The sequence below is a fragment of the Aquila chrysaetos genome, chromosome 8, assembly GCF_900496995.4.
Source record: "Aquila chrysaetos chrysaetos chromosome 8, bAquChr1.4, whole genome shotgun sequence".
Taxonomy (NCBI): domain Eukaryota; kingdom Metazoa; phylum Chordata; class Aves; order Accipitriformes; family Accipitridae; genus Aquila; species Aquila chrysaetos.
This window is the reverse complement of record NC_044011.1, coordinates 41,042,114-41,062,656: the sequence shown is the minus strand read 5'-3', so window position 1 is coordinate 41,062,656 and position 20,543 is coordinate 41,042,114. Positions and strand designations below refer to the sequence as shown.

General features: G+C 46.3%; 1 protein-coding gene across 3 annotated transcripts in view; it reads right to left on the bottom strand.

Moving 5' to 3' along the window:
- Positions 1-19,748: 19,748 nt before the first annotated feature.
- The window catches only part of ALG9 (ALG9 alpha-1,2-mannosyltransferase), a 34,650-nt gene continuing 33,855 nt past the window's right edge, over positions 19,749-20,543 (bottom strand). For all 3 annotated transcript variants that reach the window (XM_030022788.2, XM_030022790.2, XM_041125446.1), the window contains one exon: positions 19,749-20,001. In XM_030022788.2, coding sequence (XP_029878648.1) covers positions 19,878-20,001 — 124 coding nt within the window. In that variant the 3' untranslated portion in view covers positions 19,749-19,877. The remainder of the gene's footprint in view (positions 20,002-20,543) is intronic.

Below are 20,543 nucleotides of genomic sequence, written 5' to 3'. Positions count from 1 at the left end.
CCACATGCTTTGCCATACTGGCTCTGAAACAATGATAGAGTTCGGTGGGCCTACAGTTGAGGACTTGAAGGATGAACTTGTCAGTTCCCAACAGAGAGAAACTGCTGCTAGCTGAAGGGCAAATCGCTTTCTTGGGATTTCTGGAAAGCTACGGTACCCAATGCTGAATGGCTCACTTGGGAATTATCCTGTAACTCCAACTTTTCATGGGTGTACAGGTGATACCTTTACCTTGCTGTACAACTGTTCCCTCTCTGCAGTGGTCTGAAACATTGACCTGCCTACAGGGGAGTTGCTGGAGTTAATATAGTCATGCCTGAAAGACTGTTCCTTAGAGAATACAGACAGGAACAAAGCACCAGCTGGAACAGGGAAGAGCAACCCAAAAGGATAAGCCCCATAAAACACATTTTCCAACTCTGGAAAGCAAGTTCCCTGCCTGCTCTGCCCGTAGGCAGAGAGAAGCTTAAAATTTCTCAGCCTTGGGTAATTTCATTTTAAAAAGCTGTTTGTAAGAGATGTCCACTCCCATCACACCGTCTGCTTTAACACCAGATCCTTCACCAAGCACTTGCGCTGTGAATGACATCACTGCCCAATAGCAGAGTCAACTACGTGTAGACAAGGTAGCCTCTAAAATAAACAAGGCTGGTTTCCCTTTTCATGTTGAAGGTCTTGTATTTGTTGTACCTTCCAGGAAACAAATCAGTTAGTGGCTATTAAGATTATTCATCTAACTCAAGTGATCACAGCAGCTTAAATACACTCCTTTAGAGGCAGAACAAAAGCTCAGGTACTCAGCAGTGGAGCTCTGGTTCCACTGAAGTCAGGCAAAGTTCTAATTTCACTTCAGTGTTCAAGGATTTTACCCTTTGTCTTTAGGGAAGTGCACACTTTGGAAGTGGGGCTGTTTCGAGAGCACTTGCCATTTTGTCCCATTCCTGGAAAGGAAGGAGCATAAAAACATCTTGTCTTTACTGTTGCTCAGTAAACCAAAGGCAAGAACAAGAGAACTGAAGCAAATTAGCACAGGGGTATTCGCGGCTTTCACTAAGGTAGCTGTCTCAGAGACAGGTGAAGAGTCCCATAGCAGGGATTCAGCTAAACATTTCCCCTCTTACACACAGTAGGTTGTGGGATGCAAGGGCAGTTTTCTGAGGAGCCTTTCATATAAAACCAAAGAGCTTCCATGAAAAATCTGGAATTCCACCAAAATCAAAGCACTTGAACTAAGCAGATATCTGGCCCAGCACAGCTGAAGCACAGTGCTGTCATGACCATGGTTATGAACAGAAGGCAGCTTTCCAAGCCCTGCCACCACTACTCCTTTGGAGGGACCTCAGACATGGCTCCTCCCTGCCCTCACAATTAATCTGCTTCCTGCTCTTTTGCTGCCTTTTCTGTTTAGGCAATGCTGCTTGCATGGGGGGCTGTCTTTCATTGATGTTACTCTCTCGTTCAAATAAGTGTCTTTCAAAGCAGGTAGAAATCGTAGTGGAGATAGAGCTGCTGTCCCTTCTACATGTGTAAGCAGATCAAGATAAACACATGGGTGAGACATTTACATTAGCCTGCTGGTGTGTGCAAAACCTGCAGAGACTTTTTCCAGGCTAGGACTTTCCCAAATAGTTTTCCCTGAAAGAATGCAAGACTTGAGCATCTGCCCAACAAGACTTCCTCATGTTTCCATAATAATAATAATAAAATAATCAACTTTTACATTTCTCTCACCAATATGAAATTAAGCATCTCCTGGTACCCCCTTAGAGACACATCTAAGGGAGGATGCACTGGAGCAAACAGAAAACCTTCAGGGAGCTCTGGGTCAGGCCCGTTGTTATCAGGGCACCGTGGAAATCACATTTTGGCTGGTTCAGTCTGGTCCTTCGTGCCATTAGATTCCCCAGGAATGAGCTCATGGTTTCTTATAAACTCACACATCAATGTTTAAATCAAACTTTGGCAGCTGCTTTGCAAGGGAAGGGGGAAACCACACAAGTCATACACTCTCCCTTGCTTGCTTGCTTGCCTAACCCTTCAGAATGTAATTTTTTACTATAAAAAGCTGAACTTTTACAAGCCAGGAGAACATCGGAGGGGGCCCAGCAACACATTTTCTGTGCTACTTTGTGGATTGTGAGTACTGAACATACCAGCATTTACTTAAAACAGGGAGTCCGTTTGCTCAGCCTTTCCCCTTGGTTACTTTCCTGACCAAAAGGCTGCTGTTTGGTAATAGTTATTGCTACGGTAAAACAACAACAAAACTCCAACAACAATAACACAGCCAGAATCTCTGCTGAACTCAGGAGCTGGTCCCAAGCCAAATGCATTATTTTAAAGGGCTCTAAAGACGCTTTTCAGGTGGTCTTTGGGAGCCCAGCAGTTCAAGAAATACCTTGCCTGTACAGAGAAGCTGTTCTGACCCTGGAGACCCTGTGCTGAAACCCAGGGCATGTTTGCAATTGCAGGGAGGTAAAAGCCAGTTTCCTCCAACCTCTTTAGTAGTACAGGCTTTCCTGTTTCCCCAGCATAGGAGTGTTGGAGTTGAAGTCTTCACCTGATGAACTTAGCATCTGGGGATCTCTCGGTCTTAGGACCTGATGACTGACAATACAGGATTGTACCAGCAAATTACAGCTGGCAAGGGAACATAGCTGCAGCAGCCTGGGGCCCAGCAGCTCTGCTGCGATGTTACAGCAGCATGTTTACGCCATAGGTGCACTCAGCTGCCCTACCAAAGACTCTGCTCCCCCAGGTGCTGTGCAAAAAAGGCACTACAACGGTGTCCTTACTAAAAGGGCACAGGAGCTCAGTTTTCCAGCAACTCCTGTCCCTCCAGAAGGTGTGGTGCTCAGTGATTTACAAATCATTGATGCTGGCACACAGGCAAATACATGTGTCTTCCTTATATATTTTTGCATCTAGGAAACAGATTGCAGCATCTAGGATTGTCTCCTTCTAAAAAGACTTTAGAGATGCCAACTTTTAGAGACAATCAGCAATATGAAAACATGGAGAAAACTGGAGCCTTGTATGGGGACCCAGCAGCCCAAAGAAAATAGGGAGCAGCATTCCAGAGCAGCAGGGAATTTTTCCTGTAGTCCTGCTTCCTTGACTGCAGCAACCACCTGAAGTCTGTCTTCCCCAGTGGTACTTAACCATCTGCAGTCAGTAAGTCATCTCCCATGCAAGCAGTGTTCAATCTCCTTGCTGCCACTGTTTTGTAAGGCAGGATGTTGCATTCAACAGGACATGGCACAGCCTCCTCATCCAAGAAAGCTCCAGGCTGGGACTCAAGAGACATGCACTTAATTTCTCAACTTTGCCACTATGCCTGCTGGAGACTGTGGCATTTTGTGGCTCAGCTTCCCTCCCAAAGACAGTAAAAACCTCTCTTCGCATTGCTTTCCTGACCTGTCCTCCCCTCTGGATTAGGCAATTACCTACTTCTTTTATCAGTAACAAGTTTTTAAGTATCTGGGGGAGCCTGACTGCTAAAGTAAGCACCTAGCTGAAAGCTGCTAATCTGCAGTCTCCTGTGCTGTATCTCATACAAAGTGCACTTCTAGCCAAGATCCCAGAGGTAGGAGGTGCCAGGAGCTCTCAATAGGTACATGCCAGCATTCAGAGAGGCACATACCATACACGCAAGGCCCCATTCCATTTTCTGTAGTTTGGCCCCATCTGAGCTGTATTTTCCTGGTGATGTTGAACTACCAGATGCCTCCCCTCCAGCCAGCATGCTGGAAACCACCTTTGAAAAGGAGCTAGTGCTAGAAACTGAAACTCTCTACTTTCTAGCCAACAGTGCAAAGAGCTTTGCAAACATGAACAAATTCTATTTCAACCTTCCTTGCAAAGAAAGCATTTGCTCCATTTGGCAACCTGAATTCACACAGCCTGAATAAAGCACCCATTGCATTAAAGATTTTCCGCATTTACAAACCAGATTCTTACTAATCTCCTCTACCCATCACTCCACCTTTACCGTCTTGTTTCACTTTTGAAGACATGTTTCATTTAGGACCAGGTCTGACACGTTACTCAGAGTGCATAGCACCTACTTCCATGAGTATGTCCTAGACACTACGAGCAAAGAGGCTCTAAGACAACCTTTTGTGTCCACAGTGCCCTGTTATGGGCTCATCCTGCCTTTCTGTTTGCGAAGACACCTAGTGTACTTACAGAAAGACACCATCATGAAAGCCAGGCACTTCCCAGCAAGCTAACTAGGCTCCAGCCACTGAGTTCACACATTAAGACCAACAGTGGTCTAGGCAGGGTTTTACTCCCTAGACACTGCTGTAATTAAACAGAGGAGCTGGTACCTCCCCAAGAATATCAGTCAAGTCCTACAGAATTATATGGCAACCTTTGTCATCTATAATTAAATATTAATAAATATTATTAGTTTTTAATTATAACCTCTACACATACTTAAATCCACTATTACTTATATCTACTCATAATTGCTCATTAATCACACACCAAGTCAACCCAGCATCACCTGAAAAATTCCACTTAAGCTTTGTAAATTATCATCAAAGGAATGTAACCATCCAAAAGTCTCCCTTCAAGAAAAACGTGCCACAGCATTTCTTAAGTTATTACCTAACACTATACACCTGTAAGAGGTAGAGAATCCCTTTGCCTCCAACCAAACTAATCTGCCCATGTTGCCAGGGAAGCAGGCACTGGGAGCTGATTTTCTAGCTTGTGAAATTGCTCTCAGTGCTGTGGTATACAAGCTCTCTGGAATAAAGCAGTCAAAGCAACAGAAGTTGTGCAAGAGGAGAACTGTGTACTCCACAGCTGCACGAACAATGCCTATTTCACTTTGCCCCACAGCTGCTGCAAATGGTCCTCATTGCGTTCCTAAAATTCAGTCTAATTGGGGCTTTAATACTCTGATAGGTTTAGGGAAATACATTCCCAGTTGCACTACTGAAAGACAAAATCACGACAACCTGTCTTTGGGGCTGGGATGAGTTTTAATCCCCTCCCTCCCCTGCAAGGGTATAAATAGTACCTGAAAAGGTTCCATGATTTTCCAAACAGTTTCTAGGACTCTCTTCAAGGCTTCCCAGGATTTTTTCTCCCCACTCTCCAACCTGTGTGGCTTGTACTTTTGACTCCATCAGCAAGGGGTAAGAATTTATGAAACTGTGATTTTGAATAAACTTCTCAAAATAGTTAAAAGTGCAAAGGACAGAAGGGAAGAACAAAAGCCAACCAAACTAAAATTGATATGATTTGAGCAAATAATTACCAACAAGAGAGATGAATCCAGCTGGTACCAAAAGGTACCAGCAAGTGAACGCCTTTTTTACGAATAATTTCTACTTTCACAGTTCTGAGGCAGAGCCATCCCAGAACTGTTAGCCCCACACAGACACAGGACTAAGGCACAGTTGTCCTGAGCTCACTCTCTGAGGCCAGAGACTGCAGTGGGCGACAGACAATGAGACTGGCCAAAGGACAAGGAGCCCTGCTGGTTATCACAACACCACTGGACAGGTTTTTTGACCTTACGGCATAGTGGAGTTTGGAGGACAGAATGGGAGGTAACTGATGCACTGAAGTGACTTTGTAGAGGACTTTCTGGGGAGTCCATTGGAGCTGCAATGATCAGGGAGGCTGAAATGTCTCAGGCTTTCATACTCAATCAGAAGGAAGAATACCATTGCTACTGTACATCCAGACAGATGGGAGGTGATGGTGTGGACTTACACTTACAACCTATCACAGGAGGAAAGTTGTATGTTAAACTCTAGACCTGAGTGAGTTCAGTGCCTTTAGTCACAAGCCAGGGGTTTGTATCTAGCCACCAACACAAACATAATACACACCAGTGAGATATGGTTTTGGGAACTGTCCAGGGCATCCTCTTCCTCTCTCACTAAAACTCTTTCCAGTCTTGTCTACCTGGACTTTTAAACAAAGATAAACTAGTGCAATTCACCCTTCAAACCAATGTGGAGTTCTCCTGCACGCAAGAGCTTTAAATCTTCTCCATCAAGCTAACTACCCCATGGTTACAAATCTCAGGAGAGACAAGCACTTGGAAACAGGCTCACTCAGTGAGGAGTTGCAAAGCATGAGGGACCAGTGGGGGGTATTTTTTTTGGCTTCAGCTCCAGGGGCATAAAGATAGATTTCACTTGGCTAAGTTGCAGAATGCAATTAAGGACCATGCTGCTTTCCCCTACTAGTGGAGGAGAAAAGTTTCTTACTGGAGCCAAATAACTTTGACAAACTAAACAATTTGCACAGTGAAGATCTTCAAGCTTCTTGTTAGTGAACCAGAAAGGCAACAGCAAGTGCACTGAAAGGTAGGGCAGCAAATGTAATTCCTCGCTTAAAAAAATGCTTGGGCATTATAGGAAATTGCAGTAATAAGGGAATAAAGTGTCACAATAATTGAACATAAAGATAGAGGACTGCTAGACCAAGGACTTGCAGTGACAAAGCTCCAGCTAGTGTTACACACAAGTTATATCCAAGTGGTGCATACACAAAAAATCCATTAAGACAGGGCTTTGGCCAAGGTTTTCTATCAGGACTTCCAAAAAAGCTATTGCTAGAGAGCATCCTTGTTACTTGTACACTGCAAGTAAGTAATGCAAGTGTGGACTGTCATCACCAGAGCCCAACTTAGCATGGTTACAGTACACATGCAAAGGACTTGATGGCATAGAAAAACGCACCCAGAACTGACCCCTCCAGTGCATGTGCTGAGCTGGCTATTCCAGAACTGTCCTAACCACTCTGCCTCAGCAAACTACAGGTGCAACACTTTGCTAACTTGATATATGTTTTCTGTATGGGAGCTGGCTTACATGCCAACTGCCACAAACATGGTATCGGAGTGGAAATCTGTCTGCACTGATCTGTTCAGACATGTTCAAAGGAGTTTTTCTTAATTTAGGGCATCTCTGCTCCCTTTCTATACCAGGAAGACTCACGGTTATCTGAAAGTCCACAGACTTGTCACTTTCTGTGGGAAAGCATTAACACACAAACAGTTTTAATAAATGTAATTTAAAAACATTTGTGCCCTGGGGTTTTGAAGAGGAATGCCCCAGTATCCTGCCAAGAACAGGTCTGCATGGGAGAATTATGGATCTGTGGCACAAAGCTTTAGGCTGAGATTTATCACCATATACGAGTTGTACATCCTTTCAATGCCATGTATACTTCCATCTAGCAAATACAAAATCATTCTAAGACTACAGATCAAAACCATGCTATAATTCTTAGGGTGAGGGGGAGATGGAAGAGGAGTGCCAGCTTAATTTCTATCAGTCTAAGGTGGAACTATCTTCATAACTCTTGCCTTGGCTGAACTGAACTCAGCAAAAGGCCTGAGGGACAAGCCACCTGCACACCAGCATCACTGTACTGAAGGACAGAGGAGACAGGGCTTTCCTGATGCCCCTGACACAGGCTGACCCCTCACACTCAGCAGGGTGATAGTGTCTCACTTTTTATTATGTGTTCAGTCATCGTTTCAGGGTGCTGCCTTGGACATGCAGGGGAACACTAGGGCTGCAGCCCCAGCATGCAGTGATACAGCACAAAAAGGAAGACAGGAAACTGGGGAGATGGGAATTGCCAAAACCAGATCTGGGATGCCTCTCTCCTGGTAACAGAGGATGCAAATAAACTCCACTGAAGTCAACAGGAGTTTTCTCATGGATTTTAGTGGAAGCAAGATTTCACCTTGGGATTGAAATGATCCTGTGGCTTTCTCTTCCCAAACTCCAGCCTTTCTTGAAGCAGATGGGCTGAAACACACTCCACACTCAGAACAGAAAATGAAAACATGACCTGGCAATCATTGGAAGGCTCCCACAACCTTGTCTTTTATGAACGCCCACATGTCATTGCTACACAAACAAGAGCTGCCAGTGTGGGAGACTTTGGGGCGATATTCCAGCAAGACAGGAGAAACAAATACCAAAACAAGAGAGCAACAGCATTTTAACAGCTTGCCTGGAAGAGTAAATATTGACTGGTTAAATGGAAAAAGCCAGCTCATCCTCCTTTTTGGTGAGGGCAGTTCTGGCACAGAGGACAAGCCCTCACAAGTTAGCAAGCACACTGGGCTTACAAAACACTACAAGGAAGTTTCTTAGCAAATATTTCTGGGAGGTGGCACTGGACAGCTGATCTGCACAATGGCTCTGTTCATGAACAAAGGAATCCCAGAGCCTGTCTGCAGCCTCTGGAGAGTAAGCTAAAAACATAAAAGGAATTCACATGACACCAAGGGTAAGCAGGATTGGGTTGTCTGCACACCTCCCTGTCCCAGCCAAGGAGGATGGCCAAGGAGTCAGGACAGATTGCCAGAAACATCAAGTGCTCCAGCAGAGCAGGAAACTAAACCGAGCTCCTCCTGGACAGATGTTGGACACTGGTCTGCCCTCTTTTGTCAAGGAGTCCTTTCAAGAGGTTGAACGACTCAGCTTTTGCCTGCACCAGCTTTCCTTAGCAGTATTTTCTGTCCAAGCACCATCAGCATTTCAGTCAGCTGATGGAGAACTGGCCAAAGCTATTTAGGGCATGAAGACCAAGCACAAAAGCACATCAAAAATTTCATCACCCCACTGTTAGGTACAAAGTCCACAGAAATGCATCTGTGAACTCACCAGTAAAAAACACTAAAATTCACAGTCCTTCTCATGCACAGTCCTTTACTAGTGTAATTGGAGTGCCCTATGTGGTGACTACCAGACAGCCAAAGTAAAAGAAGGCTTTTGGGGGTTGTAACACAGCTCTAGAGTCATCTGACTCTCACAGACATCACAGCCACTCTCACAATGAAAGCTCAGACACATACACACTGCTATTCCTGTAAATCATTAATGCAGCAGGCATGTTAGACCATAACTGACATTTAAGAGGAAGTCCCATTAACCCCGAGGCTGTTGGCAAGCTCCCTGTAATCTTTTCTTTCCCTGTGTTTAGGAGAAAACACCTTCCTGCCTGAACACCATGGAATATATGTTGTAGCCAAGATTCCAGGGAGTTTTTATGATGTCAAAAAAAAAAAAAAGTCCTACACTTAGAAGTTCTGCCTTGTTCTCCACATTCTCACAAAATGTAGAAATCAGACCACCCATTTCTTCTCTGCCTAAGTTACTACTATACCCTCTCACCTGTCTGTGGCAAAAAAAGTGAATGAGGATTGCATCTATTCCTTCACAATGACTCCCATCTCCAGGCCTGCTAGTGCTGGTGAAGGTAAGTACAGCCTTGCATTCTGCACCAGCTCCCACATGAGGCCAACTATTTATTCTGGAGTGCCAGAAAGATAATATATTTGTTAGCAAATTCTGCAAGATAGAGGACAGGGAGCCTAATTGAAGGGAAGCAATTCATCATTAGTTTTCCTTACAGACATGGATTATCTACCGATAAGTGTCAACTCTCTAGAGAAAATGAGATCCAGAAATAATCCCAGTTAGGCAGGAAAGTTTTCTGGGTTGCTTTAAGAATGGGAGGGGACTTGCTTTGCCCAAAGGCCCTGGTTTAGCTTCTAATTTCTTGTGCACAGTAGCAAAGGGACCATCAGCAATCCCTGAGGAAGGGAGAAGGGAAAGTCTCAGCATGGTGGGGTGGCATCAAGTTTCCTCACTCCCTGCTTGTTCAGCACCTCCATCTCCCACCCTGCCTGGTTGTACTATCAATAGTGTGTGGCTTTAAACGTCTGTAGAAATCTGAAAAGCACACCACACACTCCACAGGCAGTGGAGGAGGCTCTCCCCCAGCCAGGCAGCAGTCCAACTTGCACAGGAATTCAACATGTGCACACACATATGCTCAAAACTTTTCCACTGACTGCAAGATTTCAGGCAAGGCACTCTGCTCTCACTCAGTCCAGCACCCAGGATTTGAAGGTGAGAAGTCTGCAGCTCCCTAGCCTCATGCATGCCAGGTGCAGGCTGGGTTCAGACTGCCCCACGCAACAGGCAACACAGTGCTTACTTACCTTGACCAACTAAGGCCAGAGATGCATTCCTGTGATGGAACAGGAGACCTGAGTGATGTTTGGTCACACAGACACACACAGACACACAGACACACAGACACAGACACACAGACACACAGACACACACACACACACACACACTAGCTGTATTACAACCTCACAGACAGGACCATCACAACGAAAGGACTTTACAGAAGCTACTGAAACAATGAGGAGGAACAGTGTGTTCTGGAAAGCTGAAGCACTGACCATAGTGCAGGAGACTACCCTAGGGATGTAAAGAGAGGGATGTTCCCCCTCTCCAGCTATGAGCACTTCTGCACCCCCTGAGGAAGGGCTGGTGCATCCTCTTCATTCAGGGTCTGGCTGCCATAAAGCCACCTGAACCAACTAAACTGAAACTTCACTGCTATCATAGCAACAAGGGATACATAATTGTGGTTGCAGAGAGGGAGAACAACAGTCAGCATCACCTCCTCCTTCACAACCCTACTGAAGCAGAGAGGAGGGTGCAATGACCTGCCTGCCCAGCATGCTGGGCATAGCCTGCTGCCCACCTGTGTAGGAAGAGCCCTCCAGGCCCTGTCTCCACACAGCACCAGAGCCCAGCTGCCGGCTTGAGCCCCTCCAGGAGCATCTTGCATCCTCCTGTGATGTCTCCTCGGGCCAGAGCACAAAGGCGCTGGAGGCCAGGAGCAGGCTATCAGAGCATAGCGGCAGGGAGCTCTATTATAATTTGTCCCTCTGGAGAGAAAACACCCAGGCGTCAGCTGCTGACCAACTCCTCCTCTCCCAGTGGGATCCCAGCAAGGTCAGCCTTGCCACACAACTGCAAGGTTGCAGTCCTGAAACCCAAGGTCTTACCTGTAGCAAAAACCCCAATTCCCCACCCCATCCCGAAGACCTTCAGCACAGCAGGCAGCCCTGAAGACCCTGTCTCTCCCCACTTCTGGTGGAGCACGGTGCCCTCTCCTGGGGGCCTGAGGAAGAGGTTGGAGATGCGTTTCCCAGCCGGAGTGGGGTGGTGAAACTCAGCAAGGTTCCCACCAGGGACCCAGTGCCTTGGGGCTGGAAGGGAGGAAGCTTAAAACAGAGATTCCCAGCTGCTAGTTGTGATCCCAACTCCTTGTATGAGCTTCTGTCGGCCATGGCCTCCAAAGGCAGACCATCTTAACAGAACTGTAGAAGAATAAAGCTCTCCTTTTGCAAACTGCTGTCCCCATCTCCTAGAGCTGCCACCACTGACCACCAGCCTGCAGAGGATGCTGTATGGAAAGCAAGAAAAGCTGAAGGATCATAAAAATGCTTGGAAGCTGAGTGGAAATGAACATGTTTTCTGCAGGGCTGGTCCTCCAACTCTTTCCCTCAGATGCCTCAGCCAACATAATTCCTTCACACAAGCACACCTCTGCTTCCACAGGGTTCCACCTCCTGTCCTGTCTCCCCTACAGTCTCTATGCCTTACACCACACTCACTGTATATATCTGGCTGAAAAACTACAAATGCCTCTTCCTAATGCTACACCCTACACACATCCTCCCTTTGCTCTTTCACCTCTGCCACCCCCTCTGCTCTGCCACTCCCTGGAATTCACCAGCAAGCCTGAGGCAGAGATTTATAGCCCTGCATCACTCTCCTTCTTCATGGAAGCCATTAGTTTCTGCCTGGTACCCAGTATAACCGGCTTAGGCCAGACAGCTGTACACATTTCTCTCTAAATCTCCCTGGTGTCACTTGGTGAGTGATCCGAGCACCCCGTCTCCTTAAAGACACTACCCATTGCCTTCTACACCCATCCCTGTGTCAAAGAGGAGAGAAGCCTTCGAGTTCTCTGAACACTCCCCTGACAAAGACATATCTGCAGGCAAAGAAGATATGTAGGAAGAGGACCCCAGCAAACAGATGCACAGGTAGCCAGCTGGAGACGTGCAATATTGTCTCCTCCCTCTCACCTCCTCACTGCACTAGGGATGCAGCACCAGACACTGGCTCCAGCTGTTTGCAAAGCAGGCTGCAGGGTGTGGGGAGCATGGCAACATGACAAGTGTTGTGTTTGCACTGCAGAGTGTACTGCCCAACCTGGTAGACAGACCTGTTTTGTCAGGCTCAGCTAGAAGAAGCAGAGGTAATGCAGGGCTGCAAGGCAGTCACCTAGAGAAAGAATGAGAAATGTTTTTGAGATTTTAGCTCCCACACCAGCCCTCCCCACACCCTTAACAGCAACAGCCACTGGAGGGGAGCTGGCCATTTCTTTAATCGTTTTAAAAATACCTCCTTTATCCCTTCTCCAAGCCTACGGCATGTTCTGGCTATTCTGTGCCTGCCCCAGTTTATAGAGACAATGACACAGGGTGCAGTCTGAGCAGCTTTGGGGCTTTTGTGTATACCAGAGCATTACCTAACAAGTGTAGGTAAGAAGAGGAGCCCTAGGTTCTGACAGAAAGCTGAACCCAATTCCCTGGAGCAAATACTGCGTGCACAAGATACAAAATCAGCTTTGCAAGGGAAGATAAAGCACCTTACAGCTAAAAGTACTCATGCCAAACCACTGAAAGAGGCAGAGAGAGCAGCAGCACCGGCAGGCAGGAGAGTTGGGGGAATCTGTGCTGGGTAGATTTGGCATGGGGAGAAGACTGCTTTTTCATTTGGATGGGAAACCTAACAGCCTTGAATGAGACAGCAGTCCTGTTAGGCCAGATGTATTCACGTTACGAGACAGCCTGTGCAGTCCAGAGGCCTGCTGCAAAGCTTGTTGAAGTCGGCATTTCCACTGACTTTTGGCAAGCCTTAAATCTGTCCCTCCTCAAACAAGGCAGAGAAAGGAAGTGCTGTGATCCCTGTTTCATGAGGCATTGGGGCTTTCTCACAGTCATGCAGGGTGTTGTTGGAGCTGAGTAGGGAACTGGACCCAGTACTTCTGCTTTAGCCGCCAAAGCAGCAGGTTTGCATACCTACACACTGCAGTGACCATGGCAAGTGCTCTGCCCAGTTGCTTATCACTTGTGTTTTCCTGTCACCCTCCAAAATACCTGGCGTTTGCCATCCTGCTGACATTGGAGCAGATGTCTCATTAGCACAGCTAGAACTTGGGAGGCTGGAAAAGCAAGGAGGATGAGCTCAGGTGGGAAGAAGCAATAATAACAGCAGGGGCAGGCAGATTCTGGAGAAGCAGAGATCCCTTTTCGTGCCAGCTTCCCTAGTGAAGATCCAGAGAGAAAATAATGGATATTTATAAGCAAACCTGTCTCTAAGGCAGCAGTTTCCAAAGTCTAATAATAGGGTTTGGACTTGTTTATTGTGTGATTCAGACAGCATTGCATAAAGCTGCTGGAAAGCTCCTGCCTGTCCCCAGAGCATATTCTTGAGAAGCTGTGAGTTAGAGGAGGGCCTGAGTCCAGCTGCAGTGGGTTCAAGCCAGTAGGGTACCAGCAGGTTCTGTCTCTTCAGAGGTGCAGTCGGAGCCAGCAGAGACGCTGGAGCAAACTGGGCTGTGCAGAAGAAGTATAAAAGCCTCCTCCCAGGGAAAGCCAACCACACACTCCCTCTCTTGAAACAGAAAGGTAAGAAGCCAGGGAGCCTGATAATGACACCTCTTGCTTTGACCCTTTGGTTTCTCACACCTGCAGCAGCACTGAGCAGAGTCCAGGAACCATGGTGCAATGCACTGTGAAATATGGGCAAGGACTGCACCTGCCTCAAATATTTTGCAGCAGTGGAAAAGAACGTCAGGGATGTGGAAAGCTACCTGTCCCAAAATCAAGGTGAAACCCCAAGTCTACAGATTGCTGCTACTATGCCTTGACCACTGGGCTGGTCTCAAACCAGACCTGGTAGCATGGGCAACTGCTTATGAATTTACCACAAAAACCACATCCAGCGGCCCCGTTGTTTCTTGCTGACTCAGACACAATGTGTTGAAAGTGCAGCTTCCCCAGCGAAGTAGGAGGGGAGGATGTAAAACGGGAAAGGTCAAAACAGCCGCCTCTTTGTATGAGGGAGAAAACAGGGCTGGGCTCTGCAGCATAGGGCAGCACCTGGACAGCATGTTCTGAGGCAAAATAATTGCAGTGATCAGCTCTCCACCCTGCTCTCCGCTAGACAGTCTTTCCAACCAGCCCATTTCAACAAAGGACAGAGGAAACTTCCCAGTGAACGCCTCTTTGCGCACTCCAGGCAGGACAAGTGCTACAATGTCACGCGGACTATTAGAAACCAGAGAAGGCCAGGGCAGCCTTCTCTGTGCTGGGTGGAACACAGAGAAGCTTGTCCCTTTCTAGAAAAAGTTGTCTGATGCCTGTTTTGTCTATCATGTTTAAACATTTACCTAGTAATTCACCTCCCAAGCAGGATTCATGGAGTTACAGGACAAGTGAGTGACAGTATTGCACGAGAACCCAGGCTGCTGGCTCTCTTGTCTAGTCTCTAGTCAGGCATCCAGTCATATGCACTTGTTCGGAGGAGACCAGGGAGTCTCCACCTCTGCATCCAGCCTCAGACCCTGCCTCTTCACTGATCCCACAACAAAATGCACCTCTGTCCAGTCCTGGCTGCAGTTCTCCAGCCTTGCACAGCAGTTACCCTCTGGATGAAGAACTGGGCAGGAAGGCATTGATCAAGAGTCCTGCTAGGCCATGATGCTCTCTCACTCTGCACGTCCACCCTGACCTTTTTTTGCTGCTTAGCAGACATAGCTGGAATTTGCAAGTAGACAGATGGGGCCTCATTAGTACCTCTCCAGGCGAGCGGATAGAGACATGTGCAGTTATTCACGGGGACATGCGCTGAATCTCAGCAGGGCTGCGATAATGCTCAGGTTCTGACAGATGCTGGAGGAGAAAGAAATTCACAGCTCTTTCCTCCAGCAGTGCCGGGAGAGCTAGGAATGCAAAACTGCAGAATTTCATTACCAGGGCCTCTCTCCACTGCTAGTTTGAGCCCTTCTTACAGCAACAAAATAAAAACACAACCTTCTAACTCGATACCTTTTGTTGGATGTGAGGTGGACTCAAATACTAAGATAATCCCTACTTCTGACATTAGTACAATTAGCAAGGAAAGAGCTGTTACCAGTAAGGCCACAACTAAGAACTGTCTAAGCATTAGGCTCACTAGAGACAAGGCAGGGGAATAGGGTAGAGGAAACAGCTGTTGTTGACACTGACCATCACTGTCCCAGGTACCAAACTTCGGTCCAGTCCCTTCAGTATCACTCAGAGGACGCAGAGTCTGCTTTGGAAATAACTCCCCCCACCAATGCAACATGGCAAGTGAAAGTGCTTCCCCATCCCTATGGAGAGAAGAGTTGTCAAACAGCAGCTGCACTCTAGATACGACAGACCAGCTGCTAGCATGCCATAAATCTGTCCTAGAACAACCAGCTCCCGTCCAGACCTGCCAGTCGCACCTGAAAGCTGGCCCGTGGCATTCCCAGGTAAGCCAGCCTGAAGCCTTCCCAGCCTACATGCAGCCCTCAACATTTTATTCACTGTTACTCATGTCCAAGGCATCTGCTCCACATACCTCAACTCCTTTGCCCCTACTTCTTCACACACACTCTCAGCTCCTGGCTTCTAAGAGAGTACATTATTTCAAATAATTTTCCTACAGAAGAGACAAAATACTTTGAACAGGAAAAAGAACCTGAGTCAAGGAAACCTTAAGTATCACCTCTGTTGGAGATGCAGTGTCCTTTTCGTTTTCCTTTCAAAAAAGAGCAAATTTGCACTGAACATCCTTGGAAACACGTTCGAGTCCCGGAGTGCCCTTCTCTGACGTGCCCCTGAGCCCAGGCAGAGCCCTAGGTGGAGGTGACCAGCTTACACATATGCCTGCCTTTGGAGCAGGTTGCAGCTGAACCTCACGAACAGGCAGAAAAAGCAGGAGCAAAACCGAAATGGACCTTAAATCCTGCTGCAGCAGACAAGCAGGAAAAAATAGTTCTGTGGAAATCGTGACTTCCCTCAGTCTATTTCTGAGACTGTCAATCTGTCTCATTGCTGGCACTTCCTCAGGGACTCTCCACCTCAGTGCTCCTTGTTGCAAAGACTGGATGAGCTCAGACAAGATGAAATTTACTGGGTCCCAGTATTTCACAGCAGCACTTGTCCAACCTGCAGTGCTCTCAGCCTCAATTTAAAGGTGGAGAAATACTGCCAGCAAAGAGGAGGTTAGGAATACCGTAACCCCTGTACATTCTCCAACCAACTGCGAGTGTCTTGCGCCATCTCTCAGCTTCATGCAAGACACCTGATCTAGCCACAGTCATGACCGCAAGGTTGTGCCCATCTATGGTTCTGTCAAGAAACCAGCTTCTGTCACCGTGTCAGGTCAGATACTAGCAGCACTGCAGAAAGCCATCTAGATACCTTCTTTTCCAGAACCAGCCAGAATAATAGGAAGAGCCCTTCCTCCAAAGACAGAAAGGAGACAAAGGTGGATTGCCTACACAATCCTGATGTGCTACTCAACAGGTTTGGTCACAACACCCCTCTCTGCCCAAGGCAAACTCCAGGAAGGGAATCCAGCTGAGGCAGATCAGCAATTTGTGGTTTGACCCTTTACCCACAAGCTCACAAACCACAAGACTTTATTTATTTTTTTAATACAGACCATAAATTAGCTGCCCCAAGCGTGCCTCCTCACAATGAGATCATACATTTGCGTTAATTAGGGTCAAAGCAAAAAGAAAAGAAAAAAAAAAAATTTGGAAGCCCCTCTCTCAGGCTTGCTAACAAAACCAGAAAAGTAAACTACAAAATGCCTTTAAAAATGTTTTGTTTTGGATGCAGCTCCACCTTTTGGTGCACATCTGCATTGAAAAAGAAGATCCTTCATCCAGTTAAACCTGAGCCAGGCTGGCAATTCTTGCAGTTTCTTGCTCAGGACCAGATGCACATACTCCTTGGACTTGTACTGCTCACTCCATCAAGTCTGTTTATTTACTAGCAATCTTCTTGTTATTGATGGCTTATTCCTTCATCTCAGCACTGCACAGAGTGCAACAGTCCTGACTTGTGAATTATGAAAAGATGAGGGGAGCCTTAGCATTTCCTATCAGAAATCTCACCTATGGCTCAGTCTCTATTATGAAAACACCATTAGCAGCAACTTCACCTTCTTATTCCCAGTGGTCTCAGCTGGGATTGATAGATTGCCTCTATGCTACAATCTGGCTGCCCCGTAGCACTACCCATGACGACAATTGTGCATTAGCAGGGACTAAAGGAAGAGAGGCCCTGGCTCCTTTACCTGCTGCCAGGAAGGCTGGTTCTGTGCCAAAGACACTAGATGAGAAACAACTTGTAGGCAGACTCCATGTGTGACCTTAAATGAGTTGTTGGGTCAAGATCTTTGCAGCACTGAGACTCCCAACTTCCCCCTGAAATCAGCATTAAAATGTGATCTACTCTTGTCAACAATGAGAATAACAACCCTCCCTTTTTCTGCCTCATCTCTTTAGCCTGCAAATTCTCCAGGTGGCAGGACTAAGTCCACCTGTTTGCATGGTAAGCAGCAAAGTGGAGTCCCTGCCTTGATTTGAAACTCTGGAACGCAAAGCTGTCCAGCTGTCCACTACCTGTAGCCACACCTGCATTTACGACCTGGAACCAAACATTTGCCGCATTCCTCTGGAAAACATGAATTATTTAATTCATATTAAATTATTAATTATTTTAATTATTACTAATTATTTTCAACTTAATAGTCTCCCACCACCACCACAAAACAGGAATCAAACTGGAGAGGAAGGTGGAGCAGCCACAGTCATTCAAAACAGTTATTTACTGCACTGTCTTTTCACATTAAACATGAGGTTATGGGCTATGACAGCATGGAACAGTCACACAAACAGCACCAGAGAGAGGTGCAATTGGTTCTTTAACTGCATTTGTTTATTTGATTTAAGGTCAGGGATTAGCAAGGGGAGAGGCAACAAGCAGGGCAAGAGTTTTGGTTTTGATTTACTGGCACTGTAGAGCCCTGTTCAACACATGTAAACTTTTATGAGGGGTAGAGCTGGCTGGAGGGAGGTGGGGGAATACTATGAGCACAGCCACTACAACATTCATCTGCAGTGTGACTCTGACCTTCCAGACCAACTCACCCAGGACACCAGTTGCTTGGCTGAAAACCTTGAAGCTCCACATTTGACTCTTATGAAGGGTGATACTTGCACAGGGTGAAATCCGTCTCTCTGAAGAGCCAAGACTTAGACACCACAGATGGTTCCCTAAGCCTTCAAAGTCTGAATTCAGAGTCTCAGCTTCAAACTGCTGCTCCATACAGTGGGGGTGCGATGGAAGGGAACTGCATTCTCCATGCTGTAATCATCCAGACAACGAAGCAGCGCACTGTTTGCTCTTATCATGTTTTGCACTTTATAAGCTGTGTTTCCAATAGAGCACAATGCCGTTAAAAAAACCTCCTCCTTGAAATGCAGGGGATTCAGAACACCTCCCCCTGTGTTTCTGAAGTTTCTCTTATGATTCAGCCCATGCCTTGTTGCTCATCCAGTTCCTCCTGCTTTGTCCCAGTAGTATGATGTTAGCTAACAGCCCCATTGGTACAGCTTGCCCTTCCCATCCTGCTCAGCTGTTAACCTGCAGACTGGCCTAGAGATCTGCCAAGCACTGCGTTCTACACGTGGACCAACACATGTATCCTCATGTGTATCCACATGTGCTTTTCTGTTTGGATCCCAACAGCTTCCAAACATACAAATCTGCTTCCTGATCCACCTGCTCTGGCACTCTGTCACTGCACACACAGACCAATCTAATCACAGTCACAGTGGAGCATAGAGCATGTGCAGCCTTTCTGCAAAGGGAACTTCCTCTCTGCTCCATCTCATGCCAACCCCCACAGAGTTCCAAGGATGCGAGTGAAAACAACTCCCTTCATCTAGCTTGTGATACTGCATGTTCTAAAAATGGAGATATAATACATACAGCATTGCTCTGAAGCATATTGGACCAATGTAACACATACTGTCTATTCTGGGAAACAGAACTGAAAAAAAAAATGAATCCTTCTCCTCTCTGGATGATTCCAGAAATTTTAAGATGCTGTAGTCTAGAATTCAAAGGATATTAGAGGTATCTTTAAAAAAATTATTATAAATAGCAAACAAACCCTTGGTTTCACAGATAACAAAAATGCTCTGATCCCATATAAAACAGATAATTGGCTCAACCCCTAAGTTTGGGGTTTTCTTCTCCCAAAAGCACAGGTTTATCCTTGAAAGTGTCTCCTGGACAGGGCAACTTTAGGCTATTTCTCTGTGGTGCACGCTACTTCATTCCTTGAGATTCACTGCATTTCAGTTAATTGCCTCTCAGGTGTTTTCCTCTTTTCCCCTTCCTTTTTCTTTAAAAAAAAATAAAATTTCCTAAACATTGTTACCTGAAAAAGTTCCCTAGGAAAAGGTGGGCACTACTTAAGCAGATGAGAACAGTGGAAGAGGGGGGTGGGAGAGAGAAAGACAGAGGCGGAGGTGGATTTTCCCAGTACCAGACTGCAACCTGGAGCAGAACCTCATACTGTCATTCCTTTTTATTTTCCATTTTTCTCTTCTGTGGTGTAATAGATAATAACACAGGAAGCAGCAGGGATAATACGTTCGTAGGTGGCTGCTGGATTTTCAAATGGTTTCTTACCAATATGTTCTGTGTAGGCAGAGCAGAGACCTGACACTGAGAACTGAAAGCAGATGATGCACCCTTTTTACAGCTGGAAGCTTGCAGAACAAAATCACTTCATGGGAAATCTTTATTAGTGAATCTTACAAGTGCAATCTTTCAAAAAGAGAACTGAAGATGGCTTAGGCAGCTGTCCAAGAGTCTCAGTGGATGCTTTTGGTTTTGTTGCCCAGGTGTGTTGCTAGCCTCCCATTTTTTTCCTGGTTTGCTTCGACCTCCGGGATTTCAGAATAGTATAGTTTGCATACCACGTGTACTGTTCTGAGAGGAGAGGGATGTAGAATGCACGCAGCAGCTTTGAGGACCTGAAACCAGAAAGGAAAAACAAATCATCCTTAAAGCGCTCATTTGCCAGTATGTTCAAAATGACACAAATGAGGCTTTGCAAAAGATTTGGGCTGGTGAGTCAGTGACATGAGGAATGCTAATGGTTCAGGCATATGAAGCCCAGTCCCATTTTCTCTTTGTTGGTGGGACCAAAGCTGGTTTATGCCTGCTTCACCAGTTTAAGTGCAGCAGCCTGCCCAGTTCTTCAGCTCGCCCACGATCCATTCCAGTAGGATTAAGGGGAAGAGAGGGCAGGAAGGTGTTGTAATTATTGAAAGAAACTTAGATCCCAGATACCACTGTCCAAAAAGCAGACAGTACAGCCCTGTGGGCCTTTGGTATCATAGATAGGCAGGCCTCCTGTTCCTCAGGGCACGCTATGAAGGTGAAAGATAGCAAGGCTGCATTTAAGCTCCTGGCATCTCCTCTTTTCTATCCAATCTTTCTGGCTGCCTATTCCTCCATGCATGTCTGAAGGGCAGACAGAAGCTTTGATGGGTACTGGCATTTTCAAGTTTTG